At 41.4% G+C, this 14,026-nt stretch overlaps 1 protein-coding gene across 2 annotated transcripts in view; it reads right to left on the minus strand.

Moving 5' to 3' along the window:
- Window positions 1-1,698: 1,698 nt before the first annotated feature.
- sema4ab (sema domain, immunoglobulin domain (Ig), transmembrane domain (TM) and short cytoplasmic domain, (semaphorin) 4Ab) overlaps window positions 1,699-14,026 on the minus strand; it is a 39,025-nt gene continuing 26,697 nt past the window's right edge. Inside the window, exons 12-15 of one of the 2 annotated variants that reach the window (XM_083926146.1) lie at window positions 11,066-11,181; window positions 10,292-10,455; window positions 6,150-6,244; window positions 1,699-4,353 (exon numbers count right to left, since the gene is read on the minus strand). In XM_083926146.1, the coding sequence (XP_083782272.1) occupies window positions 3,539-4,353; window positions 6,150-6,244; window positions 10,292-10,455; window positions 11,066-11,181 (1,190 nt within the window). In that variant the 3' untranslated portion in view covers window positions 1,699-3,538. Of the gene's footprint in view, window positions 4,369-6,149; window positions 6,245-10,291; window positions 10,456-11,065; window positions 11,182-14,026 lie in introns of both variants that reach the window. The other variant, XM_083926145.1, reaches the window with a different exon arrangement.

The following is a 14,026-nucleotide window of genomic DNA, read 5'->3' on the forward strand; positions in this document are numbered from 1 at the left end:
TTGAGTATAAAAACATTTCCTGAAACTACAGCTCAATTTCTCAAAACCTTAAACACAAAACTGAAAAGAGTAAATCATTTTGTCAAAACTCCACAAATGTACAAAAATGTGTAGAAATGTTTTCACTTTTCTCTTTTTATTATTTAGTTTTTTGTGCCAAAATAGGTTACAATTTTATGGTACATACAGTATGAAGACTGTTGCCATATTGTTATATGCTGTAAATATTGCATTTACGCAGTCATTGTATCAGCACAGGATACAATGCACATTTGTCTTTCAGGTGAGCTCCCCAGAGTCAGACTGATGAAACTTATAGATGATCGTGTTAGCGTTCTGAGGATATGTTACTTATTTTGAGGTAAAACGAGAAACACTACAGTAATAGAATGCTTAGACTGTGTTTCTGGGGATGTAATGATGATATCAGTACACAAAGCACATTAATTTGTTACTGTAATGCAGTAAAATCTTTCGCTGACTTAATACATTTGTTTTTGTGGGTTCTTCATGCTGCTCAATTTTCTCCCAACACAGCAGAATCCACCTGAGGCCTCTTTTTATGTTTAGACTCTCGGTTGGAGTGTTCTGCCAGATGATTTTGAACTGATAACACATGAGTGAGACTCGTAATTCTACAATGCAAATTGTGATTAAGCATCTACTAACTGTATTATTAGAATCATATCTGTATTATTAGCATCTGCATTTATTTATAGTCTGTATGTAAATCCAGACAAAAAATAAGTAATAATCAAGGTTAACACACATAATATGCAGTAAAAAAATCCTTTGCACCGGCCTTTCCAGTCATTACCTATGGAGGAGGCGGTAGCGACCAAGGTAGCGGCGTGCACCGCTCAGATTTGCCTCTCTGCCTCTGCACTCAAAGTTCAAATCAGTTAAACTTTGACCTTGTTTCCGCTGACCTTTCAAAAGTGCAACCAATGAGATAGAAACTTTGAGTGTGATGTTTACGTTTCCTAGGCAACCAGAGAGCGACATCAAGCCGGCTAGAAAGATGGAGGAAAAACGTATTGTTTGTGTGTACAAGTTTCCAGAGCTATTTAATGTTACATTAAAGTCGTTTCACAATCTGGGAAGAAAATGTAATGAATAGAGGTTCATTAGCATCACACCAGGTCTGCACTTTATAAGCTAACGTTTGTTATAATACTAATGTTGATTTTGCCGTTTACTTGGTCTGTGCGCCCAACCTTGCAGTGAGCCCAGCACAAAAAGCTTATCATGTGAAGGCTCCTTTATGATGATAATGTCTCAATGTGTAGAAATAATTCCAAAAGGTACATATTATAAAGGTCAACTTTATGTAAATATATCTTGCATCAAATGCACTTTCTACCTGACACAGGAATACTAATATATGTAATATTATCCATCATACAGGTTATAATGGGAAATGGACCTAGAAAGAAAAGATGAAAGTTGTTTTATGCTTCAGAACTGAAATAAAAGCCGATCAGACAGATTTCTACGAAATGTGTCTAATCAGAGACTTCAGTGAAGAATGGTCTCGTCCCCTCAACTCTCACAGCAAAAATAAGGGAATTGAGACATCAACCATGATGGAGGACCAATCCAATTTCTGGGTTCCCCAAGAAGCGAAGCACCCTAGGCTTCTTGTTTGCATGATGTATAAGAAATCACATGACTGCAGGAAGCCGACTGTAACCTCTTTATTGACATGCATGTGACTCAGTGTGTATATAATACAGGAAATCAGTGTAGGGTTTTTCAACTGACAGGGAACGGGCTCCGTTCCAGTTTGCGCACCAGAGTTTGAACAGGCCGGAGAATTTTGATCAAAAATTGCTGGGTTCAGAAGCTGGAAAGTTCGTAGTCCGAACTGGAACCTGAAAATAGCTGTTTTTTTCCCGCCCGGACCCGTTCCATTGTGCCACATCAGCAGGTGTGCCAATCAAAAGATAGAGCAAAGCAGCCTTCTTCTCTGGGGCGTGACCAATAAAGAATATGCAAATGTGAAAAGAGATGTGTTTTGAGTGGATGAGAGTGAGTGATCAGAGCAGAGGAGAAAAAAAAGTTTATCAAGATATGTGTGAAGGTATCTGAGTAGCTACGGTTTTCAGTTTGAGAACAAATAAAGACACGCGGAGGAATCCTGTGTCTTCTTTCTGCTGCTGCATGACGTGACGGAGGTTAGCTTCAGAGACTCCGACCAGGAGACAAAACAAGTGTCTCCTCCTGTAATTCCTGACCAGGAACAGCTAACACTGAACAACTGTAATATATTTATTGAGTTTCATCTTAATGGAATGCTCTGAATGAATTTCAGTTCCGTCTGATAAACAATTAACTACATAGTGTGTGTCTGGAGCTTTTATTTTGGTAGGTAAGAACGTAAGAATTGAAGTTAACTGCGCTGCTTTTGTTGAGCCTGAAGTAGAGAAATAGTTTTTCGCCTGCACATAGCAGACCTCCGTTGTTGTCTTATAATCCTCTGAAGTAAACAGCACAATGTGATGTGAGGAACCAACATTCAAAATAACTTTCATATGGAACAAAATAATGAGCAATCCACATTATGGCACATTCAGGTAATTTATGCACCCCAGTAAAACACAACACATCAGGCTCACTGCGCACAATACATTTACAGCAGCTGTGCATTGAACATGCCCTCATCCTTGATTAGAGTGGTTCCCACAAACAGTAAGAGAGATAGTAATGCAGGGTCGTTTGCTAGACAGCACCAAGGTTCAAAGAATTCTAAACGTCACTGGTTCAAGAACCTGTTCCCTGTCAGTCAAAGAACACTATCAGTGGACCAACAGCTCCACCAAAGCATCACCTCAACTGTAGCCAAGGCACATTCACATTGTGTGTAATATCATTTCACTAACAACTCGACTGGCCTGACCTCTGTGACAGATGAATTACTGTATGGTCATCCACCCTGGCCACCGACTTACATTACAGGAACACCAATTTTACGGGACCGGGGAAAACCTGGCCGATGAACATAACCCAGGCATCAGCTATGTTTCCTCAACAATGTGTTTGGCATGTTTTAACACAGGCCCAGACTCTCTTTTTAAAATGAATGAAGATAGTTTGAACTAACATTCAGTTTATTTCTGTTTCAGATAACCTCTTAAAAATGCAATGATCTTAATAAAAAGAGATGCATATCTGTGGCAGTCACTGGCTTGCAACAAACACTGACAAGTCAATAAAAATATTTAAAGAACCAGCTCTACTGGATCAGCTTGTACCTTTCTGTCTCAAATGCTAACTGTGTAATAAGTGAAATACATATCGATCGTTCAGAACAGTCAATGTGTTTCAGTGTCTGGCAACAACAAATCTCTATTGAAGTACCAAAGGAAGATTGTCTTTCATCCTATTAGATCCAAATCTTACAAATCTGGATCAGAGTCCACAGTGTTTGTACCCCGTTATTGTCTGCGCAAAAAGAACCTCCTACGACAGGTACCATGGTGATGCTGGTACCTAGGATGGCCTCCCCTCGCCTCTAATCTCATCTGTAACAGACTTTTCAGTTGGGGGTGTTTGGCAAATGCCCATTAGAGCATGTGAGTGCCCCATTACCAACCAACCCACTGGCCTGTTCGCCTTGCAGGGATTGTCCATTTCGTTTGCTCAGAAATTGGTTCCCCCTGAGGGCCTCCCGCTCCACAGGGGTCCTTGTGTCAGAGTCTCTGGTGGGAGTTCCTGCCTGCGGGGCCGTTTGGCTGCGGCAGCGCTGTCTTATGACATACAGAAGCATGGTGATTAGCAGACTGAGGCAGAACAGCAGCAGAACTGATACAACCACCAGCTCCTTTAGGTAGCAGGGGCCTCGGGCTGACTGCAGGGACTCCCCATCCTGAAACTCTGCCTCTTTCTGCCCAGATTCCTCTGTCCAAAGAGTAATGTTTCTGCCCCGCTGTCTGGTGACCTGAGTGTTCCTGCTGGACAATGTTGGCTCAGTCTCTCTCTGTCTTGTTTCTGTTCTTATTGGCCAAGTCTCCACAGAGGTATGCAGTCCAGGCCAAGCCACAGTCTTTGTAGTTGGTATGGCGTGTGTCTGAGGCCAGGAGTAGCTGGTTGGAGTTTGAGCCACGGGGCTGCTCTTCTGTTTCACATGATAGATGGCCATAGTCTGTTGGTAGCCGTTCTCCGTGGACTGGCAGAGGTAGTGGCCCAGTGTGGCTGGGGTGGCCACAAAGCTCAGACTCCCATCCTCAAGGATCAGGTACAGGTCTGGGGACAGTCGGCTGTTGGGGCGCTCCCACAGCTGCTGAGAGAGCTGTGATGCTGCCGGACACTGCAGGCGCACCACTTCATTCAGAGAAACTAATACCAGCTCACCTGTGGGACATGAGGCTGATATACAGATTACTCACCAATACACCAAGACCCTCTACACACCCCTACACAGCATCATCATACATCAAGAAAGCTGCCTACAGCAATCTAAACCTACCAAAGAATCTGCAGACAAGTAAGGAAATGCAGAAATGTGCGTGTTACATGAGCATGCCCAAACACCATTATTAAAGCAAAGGCTTCATGCAGACTTATTCTTTTCACTTGCTTGTTACATACTCCATGTGAGGTGTTACTATTCTAAAAGGTATGTGAGATGTGCTCATTTGGAGCTTACATAAAAATGTAAACACCAGTTTCCGGGGTTAGAGCCCATTAAAGTTATATTCCGGCGTAAAATCATCTCAGGGTCTTTTACAGCAAATACACTCATCAAATAAGCCATAAAGGCTTTTTTAATCACCAATAGAGCTCAAAATAACACCAAACCTCTGCAGTAGCATTTTAAGAGTCCTTACACATAAAACGAAGCACCAACAACGTAGTTAGTAAACCCGGAGTTTATTAAAAGATTGTTTTGAAAGACTTACCTACTGGCCCCGGTACCAGCTCCTCTCATAGTAAAGTCCATTCAAGTCGATTGATGATTTATTCCATCAAAACACATAAACTTTGTGGTTTGGTGAAATATAAGTTAATAATAGAATGTTAATAAAATGTTCCATCCCTCATCAACCGCATCGGACATTTTTTTCCATGTCCCCAGAATAAATTGGAAGAGGCGACCGATTCCTAAATAGATCATCAATGGACTCCTTCCTTTTGGATTGTATTTGCTAATCGACTTGAATGGACTTTACTATGAGAGGAGCTGGTACCTGGGCCAGTAGGTAAGTATTTTAAAACACTCTTTTTAAAAAACTCTGGGTTCACTAACTACATTTTTGGTACTTTGTTTTATGTGCAGGGGCTCTAATGCTACTGCAGAGATTTTGTGTTATTTTGAGCAGTATCAGTGGTTAAAAAAGCAGTTTTAATGCGTTCACCGTACTGCAAATCAGTGTTACAATGTCCGGCTGTTAGCGCCTCTCCGGGATATCTCTGTTAATATCAGAATCAGAATTACTTTCATAATCCCAGGAGGAAATAATTTTTTGGCTACAAAACTCCAGATATACAAACAACAAATATAAGGTAGCCGAAAACATATATTATAAAACAATTTTTAAGAAATATAAACAGGATCAAAAATACCAGACTAATGTGCAATAGAACAGATTGTCTATAGTTGAGTTTAAATCACAGAGAGGGGGTGACAGACTCTCCAAGGGATGCATTGTAAGTTTAATGACCACAGGCAGGAATGATATCCTGTGGCGCTCTGTGGTGCATCTGGGTGTGAGGAGTCTTCTTCTCAATACACAGGTCAATACACAAAAAGGATTGTCTCGATGGCTTATCTGATGACTGTATTTGCCGAAAAAAGTCAGAACAGAAATGTCAAAGATATGTTTGATGTAATATAGAAACTGTGTCTCCATTACACCATTTACCAACTAATAAATGTATATTCATACTTTAAAATGCCCCATTCAGTACTTATCTTTGTCACAATTTTGATGAATCCTCGCCCAAAACTCATAAAGATACAAACTATGCAGGCAAGCTGTTATGTTTGTAAAAAAATTGGTATATAATGAGCTCTCTGTGCAATATCAGACAATATATTTTGCTATGAAGAACATGTCTAGCATTAATAATTTAAATATCAATATTTTTTATTTGGAGTATGTAGCCAGATTAAGCAAAACAAAGCACCCAAAATAAGTGACACTTACCTGCAGGCAATTTGTTTGGACCAAATCGGACTCTATGTGTAAGTGAAACACTGTTACATGCCTCTTCAACATTCCCTCTGTCTACGTCCTGGCCTCTGAGGAGGGAGAACTACAGTCAATAGAGAAGGCTCATACAGTGCTCATATTGAATGACTGAATTCCCTTTTAGTATAGTTTATTAACATTGTTGTTTCGTTGTCTTTACTGCAATCTGTAGGAAGAGACAAACATTCTCAAAATGTCAAACAGCTAAATTCAGCCCAAAGATTCTCAACTGGAAGTATCAGCTCAGGAGAGATATAGGTAAGAGCTCAGTGAGGAGATTTGGCTGATTCAGCAGCATTCTGAATCAGCTGAAGCTGATGGACTTTTTTTTTAGACCTGTAAAGACACTGTTAAAGAAGTCTAGCCTGCTGAAAATAAATGCATGGACAAGTTTTCCAAATCCTGCTGACACATGAACAAGTCCTTTAATCCTTGATATATTCTTTAGGTGATAGTAGGCTGACTTTGTAATTGTTTTAATGTGGCTTTTGAAGTTCAGGTCTCAGTCAATGACTACACCTAAGTTTCTGGCTTAGTTTGTTGTTTTTAGCATTACCATTTGAAGCTGGACGCGGACTTTTGATCGTTCTTCCTTGGCTCGAAAAACAACTACCTCTGTTTTGTCTTCATTTAACTACAGAAAGTTTTGGTCCATCCGATCATTGATTTGTTCAATGCACTTACTCTGTGTTTGTATCGGACCACAGATAATTTGTGCCTGCTCAGATGTGTAATCAGCTAACAGCACGCGACACAAGCAAGCATCAGCAATAAAATCACTTTGATTACATTGTTTCGTATTGGAATGTCCCGAGCTGGCGGCGAGAGACTCTGCGCGACGCTGCCCGATGCTGCACCGTTTGGAGCTGCACTTTTGCTGGATGCCTGGTTTCTTTTTTATTCCTGTCACGCGCAAGAGAACAGCTGATTATGAAGTTGAAATGATGAATCATCTAAACAAGATGTCCTCATCCTCATCCTAAATATATCTGCTGTTGTAGCTAAACAGGCCAGCTAAGGACGAAATAACTCTCACTACATGAATAAGTGTGGACAGAGAGCGTCGATGTATCGCTACTGTCTGACGCTCACGTGCTGTTAGGACACGGTGTAACAAGGCGAATATCGCTCATATAAAAACAATATATATATAGATATATATCTATATATCTTTATATATATATATATATTCAGGCATAAAAACGGGTCAGGGGTGAAAAAGGTGGTGGTGGGGAGGTGCGGATTACTTCAGTTACTAGTTACTTTACCAGGCTTACAAGCACATATGAAACATTAGTTTATTCATCAAAAACTGGACTGACAAAAAATTAACGTAATGTAAGAGTATTTTTTACACTTTAGTGGTAAAGCGGTGTTGAAGTTAGCATAATTTTTCTTAAAATGCCTTATCTAATTATGCTCTTTACATACCGATATGGTTGCTGAGTAAACACAGGCAACTGACGGTTTTGTGTCAACCTTTCTGTTTTTAGAGTAGAAAGAGACATTGATGTGGTGATTTAACCACGGATTTAACCAGACTGAAACGATTGAGAACAACAACAGAGCGGAGCTTGGTGAGCTGATGCCAAGAGGAGTCAGAAACTCATGAAGAAGAGCGTAGCGGGGGGCGGCCGCTTAGTGGTTAGAGCAGTTGCCCCATGTAAAGGGGCTGAAGGTGGCAGTGGCCGCAGGTTCAACTCCGGCCTGCGGCCCTTTTCTGCATGTCTCCCCCTCTCTCTCTCTTACCCTATTTCCTGTCTGTCCTATCTAATAAAAGGCTTGAAAACTGCCAAAAATATAATTTAAAAAATATTTTCTCATGGGAACAACACGATTCACTTAGGTCGCCTATTGTGGCTTTAAAACGGCAAATTTTGGCAAAATGTGAGTAATTTTCATACCTGTTTATTTTTTCTTTGGAAGACGTTAGTTAAGGTGGCAAGCCTGTGTTGTTCAGGCAGCCACCTAAGCTGCAAAGTGTTGAGAGAAACCCTGCAAATGCAGCACTGAGATCCAGTAATATTAAGACTGAGATGCGTGAGCCACTGTCTGTAATTAAAGACCTTAACAAGAGCAGTCTCAGTGCTGCAGTGGGTTAAAAACCAGACTGGAAGACAACATCAACAGTTCTTCGGAGACAAGAAGTTGTTACTATTGAAAAAAAAAACAATTTCAGTGATTTCACTTAAAAACGGAAGGTTTGATATGGGCCTGTAATTGCTCATTAGTGACGAATTTGTTATTTTTGGCATGGTTCAGTCAAGTACCTTTTCATTGGTCAGTCCACAAATGTCCAAACATATGCACTTTAACCACAGTAGAACAAGGGGTATAGAAACGAGGGCCCATTTGCAGAAAACACCTTAATTTTTTTCAAGTCAGACACTTAAGACTGAACATCAGCTGAGGGACTTACTTCAGGGTGTGGAACAGAATCCCTTTTAAAGTTTCCTTAGTTACGGGAAAACATTAAGGTGTTTACTGCATTGAGAGAGATTTTGCAGCAGTGAAATTTCCATTTCCATGGAGACAGTTTTGTTGCTACTCCAGGTAGGGAATGAGTCCTTACCCAAAGTTAACGAGTTCAAGTACCTCGGGATCATGTTCACAAATGAGGGGACGATGGAGCGTGAGCTTGGCCGGAGAATCGGAGCAGCGGGGGCGGTTTTGCAGTCGCTCTACCGCACCGTTGTGACGAAAAGAGAGCTGAGCCGGAAGGCAAAGCTCTCGATCTACCGGTCGATCTTCGTTCCTACCCTCACCTATGGTCATGAAAGCTGGGTCATGATCGAATGAACGAGGTTGCGGGTACAAGCGGCTGAAATGGGTTTTCTCAGGAGGGTTTATTATGAGAAGGCCTCGCCCTACTCAGGCAAAAGGGACGACTAGGCCCAAAGCCTGGCTGCCTTTGTCTCTGAGGGCATGGCCACAAAACAAAGGCCTGCCATGCCTTCTCCCCCACAAATCACACCCAGGTGTGATTCACCAAGGGACCCCCAAAATGTTCATTGGCTGACTTGACCTCTGGCGATGACATCACCAGGGCCTATATAAAGTGTAGCACACAACCTGCACTTTCTCTTCCTCCCACTCTTTTCTCTTGGCCTCTCTTCCTTCACACTCAACTCGACGCGCTCCTGCGGATCCAGGAGACTAGCTGCCCGCTGTCCCCTCGGCCCTGGACCTGGCCTATGGCGTAGGATCACCACGAAGGTTAACCAACCGGTTATCCTCAACTGAGCACAGCAAAGAGCGATCTGAGCTTCCTCTTTTGCCTAAGAGCAACCACCAAGACAACAACCTTTCTTCAACCAGCTTCCTTTCTTCAACCAGCCACTGGCATCAAGCAACGCAAAACATCTCCCATCTCATGGACTGGTAACTAATCACCAACTGGGCATTACTACATGTTATAGGATTTTATGAACGGCTAAATAGAATTGTAACTCTGTCATAACCTGAATAAGAACTGAGATCTCCAGGTTGCAGGCCTTTGTGTAAGTTAAATGTTCACACCTTCTCTGCAGGGGTCCAAGCCCCCTCCCCCCGTCACACACACACACACACATTTGCTGTTAGATTTAGTTAGTTTATTGTGTGTTTTGTTTGTTGCATTTATTAATTTGTTATTAAATGTTTGTTTACCATATCTCTGTTTATTTAATATTACACAAAGATGAATGAGCCACCCTCTACTTGAATGGACTTAACTGAATAAGAGGAGCTGGTACAGGGGCCAGTTGGTAAGTCTTTAAAACACTCTTTTAATAAACTCCGGGTTCACTCACTATGTTGTTGGTGCTTCGTTTTCTGTGTAGGGACTCTTATCATGCTACTGCAGAGGTATCTATCTTTTCGCATCTCTAAATGTAGCACTTGAAGTAGAGCAGCATATTTGCTGAAGCTGCAGTGCAGTGATTCTGCATTTTTTGGGGCTGTACCCACGTGGTTTGTTGAAGATAACGGCTTGGTGATGTTGTTGTACTAGTGTGTACATTAAATGCAATTTATTTTATAGCTTTAAACTGTTTTTTAATAACATTTCTACACAATATGACACAGTCAACATAATGTCAAAATCTTGTGGTACTCACAGACTAATCTGGGTTTTGGAAGTCTCCACACAGGCTCTGCTGGCAGGGTCCCAACCACAAAAGGGGTCTCGTGCCAGAACACACTGAGGACAGTTCCAGTAGAAAGAGCAGTTGGCTGTAGGAACCCTCACCACACCCTCTGATGTGCCAACATATATCATACCCTGTGGTGGGAAAGAGTGAGATCAAAAAGGTTCAACCAATTAGGGAGTTGTCCTCTCTCTCGGACCATCCCTATGTGTGTATCGAAAAAAAACCCTGTGTAGCTGGATGTAAATTAAGGATTTTTGTCAAGATATCCTTGCACCCCCTTTTTCCCTTCTCATCCCCTGTGGATCACACTTTAGGGATTTTTTTAATATAGAAAATGCATTACATTTGCAGCTTGGCAATGGCTGCAATTTGACTTCCTGTCTATGTGAAACCAAGGCTTAATTCAATTCACTTTTATTGACAGTGCCAAATCATAACACTGCAAATTATGCATAAGTCATAGAGTGTGGTCTTGACCTACTCTATATGTAGTTAGATAACTTTTTTTATGATTTGGCACTAGAAATTAACTTGAGTTGTATTGTTCTCAGCGCAAAAGAAACATTTATACTTATACTAAAATCAGATGCATCACAATATCTATCACTGTTGCACTGGATTGCAGGCTGGTGCATTAGGTCTTTGATGACCAGCCATCAAGCTGTGGATTGGTATCTTGACGTTATCTCATCTTAATCTCTTGAATTAACTAATAATGTAAATGTCTCTGTCAATGTGTACCTTGGGTATGGACAGCTTTAGGCTCTTGATGGGCTGAGGCTGTTCAAAAACCTGGACCTCCTCTATGATGTGGGCCCCACTCTGCAGCAGCACGGCTTTGTGTAGGTAACCAGACTCTGAAACAAAGAAAACCTAGTTTATGTTCATACAGCAGACAGACTTAATACTATTACAACCCTTGTGGAGTTGACAGTTGTAGTGTTTTTATAGTTTGTTTGCTGTTGAGCTCACAGATAAAACATCAACAGGATTGAAAAGTTTGGAATTTCCTGACACAAAAGCTTGATTGGGTCCAGTCAGATGTCTGAGATGCCTGTTGTCAACTGGCATTAACATCCATCCTGAGTGATCAGATCACAAGTGTTCAGCTCTCAGTCCATCTGTTACAGTAGCTTTTTGTAAGCCTGTGAATGTTCTCATTCGTCCAGGTCATCGTTATCCTCAAAGCAATTTCAGTCAAAAGCAACTGGACTGGTTATTTGTCTAGGAAGACGTTTCACCTCTCATCCAAGAGGCTTCATCAGTTCAAGTACGCATCTGACCAGGCTGGGACCTTTTTGTAAGCATTTGTCTGCAATCATTTTCTGATATCCGTTTATTAGGGCTGCCCTCTTATAGTCGACCAGAAAAGTCATCGGTTGGAACAGATTTTATTGGTTGCTTGGGATAAAAAACATAAACCTTATTAAGAAGTGCGCCTATTCAAAATAAATCAAAACCTGGACGGTTTGACCATGTGGGAATTTAATTTGAAAGGGAAGCCACAGGGAGTGGCTGGGCACACTCTGCAGCGCTCCATGTTAGTTTGCTTGTAGCTTACCTGCCGTTGTCTCATAGCCAATAGGAAATATGCAAGACACACTTAGAGGACCGAACAAAGATTGCTTGGGGTGCATTGGCATGGTGGCAAAAAAAACTTGCCAGAGCAGCTAAGCGTGGGCACACTATCCGTTCAACGTCCACGCCATCGGAGTAGGCTTCATTGAGAGCAAGAAAGGGAGCTCACTTCTCCCCAACAACTTGGACGAACCTGCCTTTCTTTCTTATAATGAGAATTCTCAGAGTGGAGGGAGAAAAACTATGAGTCCGGTAGGCTATGTTAGTCGTTGATAAACGTGCATTATTTTCATTCCCTTGGATTCTTACCACAGAATAAATACGCTTGTCTGGTTACTTTGTTTCTGCAATAAAATCTTTTTCTATTGTGATTAAGTTTACTGTGTGCCGATGTATTTGTTTTTTTATGTTATTTCTATTTTAAAATGAAAAGAAAAATATTTTTTCAACATAGTTTTACAGGCTGCATTTTATTGATCATATGTTTGTTATTGTGTTGGTGAAACATGGTAAGCAAGTTTTGCTGTGTTGTATTTTTAATATTTTTAATAAATTAACTAAATGTTCCAACAGTCCCCTTGCTTTTTTTCAGAAGAAATTTGAATGAGAATAATAATTCTCTTATATTGTTAACCAGCGTTGTTAAAAGGCAACATGCTTTGTGTGTGTTGTAATTTTGAAAGCTTATTTAAAGTTATTGTGTTGGTGTTACAAGATGTTATTGTATTGTTCTTTTTTTTAATTACTAGCAGCCTAAGCTAATAATAATAATCAAAAGGGTTGTGTCCATTGACGATGGAATGCTAACAGCATAATTCTTCTGTTTTTGTTGACAGCATCATTAACAGGCGTCTTGCTCAGGGTGTGACATGTACTTGTAAATAAAAATTTAAGCCTTACATGGAATGATTTGTCAGCTAATGGACCTGAATGACGACTACTGGTCGCCTTCGAAAGTTCTTAGTCGGGGGCGGCCTTACTGTTGTTTGATAGATTGTCACTCAACTTGAACTTCATTATCCTGTCTAAAGTTGTTAATCAAACCTCAAACAATGACCACCATTCAGAAGAGGAAGTATTGGCATGGCCACACTGGGAAGCCTAAAAAATCAGCCGTTTCCCTCAGAGGCTTATCTGCCACCAGACAGGTAGCCGATGGGTTCGGGTATTGTGTGCAGATGAACAGAACATTTCTCTCTTACAAATGCAGGGTTGTGTTGTGTTGTGTTGTGTATGTTTCGATGCATTATGTGAACATAAAATAAGGATGTTTACCTGTGGTGATCTGTGACGGAGATCAGACAGAAAGACGTGTCTGTGTTGGTTCTGTCTTGGGTCCGATCTGATACGGTTTGCTTTTTACATGTGTCCTCTAGGGCAGAGAATTAACTTTAAAATGATCTCCTACCATTTTTTTGCGGACCATATACAGTTGCATATTTTGTTTAAGCCCCAAAATGTTGCAGAACTGTCCGAAAATTGGATGGCAGATCATTTTATGCAGGTGAACAAACAGAGGCCCATTGTGTCCCCAGCTGAGATGGAAATGCTTATTCGTTTGGTGATTTCCTCCTTTCTTGACTACTGCACTTCTCTTCTCACCTGCCTTAGCAAGACTTCCTTGAATCGCCTACATGTGGTCCAAAATGCTGCGGCCAAGCTTTGGACCAAGTCTTCTAAAAGGTTGCATGTTCCTTCAACCTGGATTTCTTTAGACTGGCTCCCATCAGTTAAAGTTCTGAGAACCCTTTTAGAACCTTATGAGGACACCTGTCTAGGGCGTACTCACACTGTCCTTCCGTACCTCGACCCGGGCTTTAGGGTACTTGCTCCCCCTCCCTCTCCCCCCCGCACCCCAGCCCTGTTTGTACTCACACTGCCAGGGCCGGCCAATGCTTCTTGCTGTCCATACGACATCACGCCGTAACACGTCACATGCCTTGAATGCGGCACTGCATTAAAAACTGATATCATTCTGTAAAGGTTATTACCATGTGGGCTCAGGAATACTTCAGAAAACCATTTTCAGTTAACGCACAACCCTGCTAGGTGCGAATGGCTCCAATTAGCATTTCAATGTCGTCTGGCCTGCCTGAATGACACAAAGAACCATTGGATGAAACC

Source organism: Echiichthys vipera, assembly GCF_963691815.1.
Source record: "Echiichthys vipera genome assembly, chromosome: 13".
NCBI lineage: Eukaryota > Metazoa > Chordata > Actinopteri > Perciformes > Trachinidae > Echiichthys > Echiichthys vipera.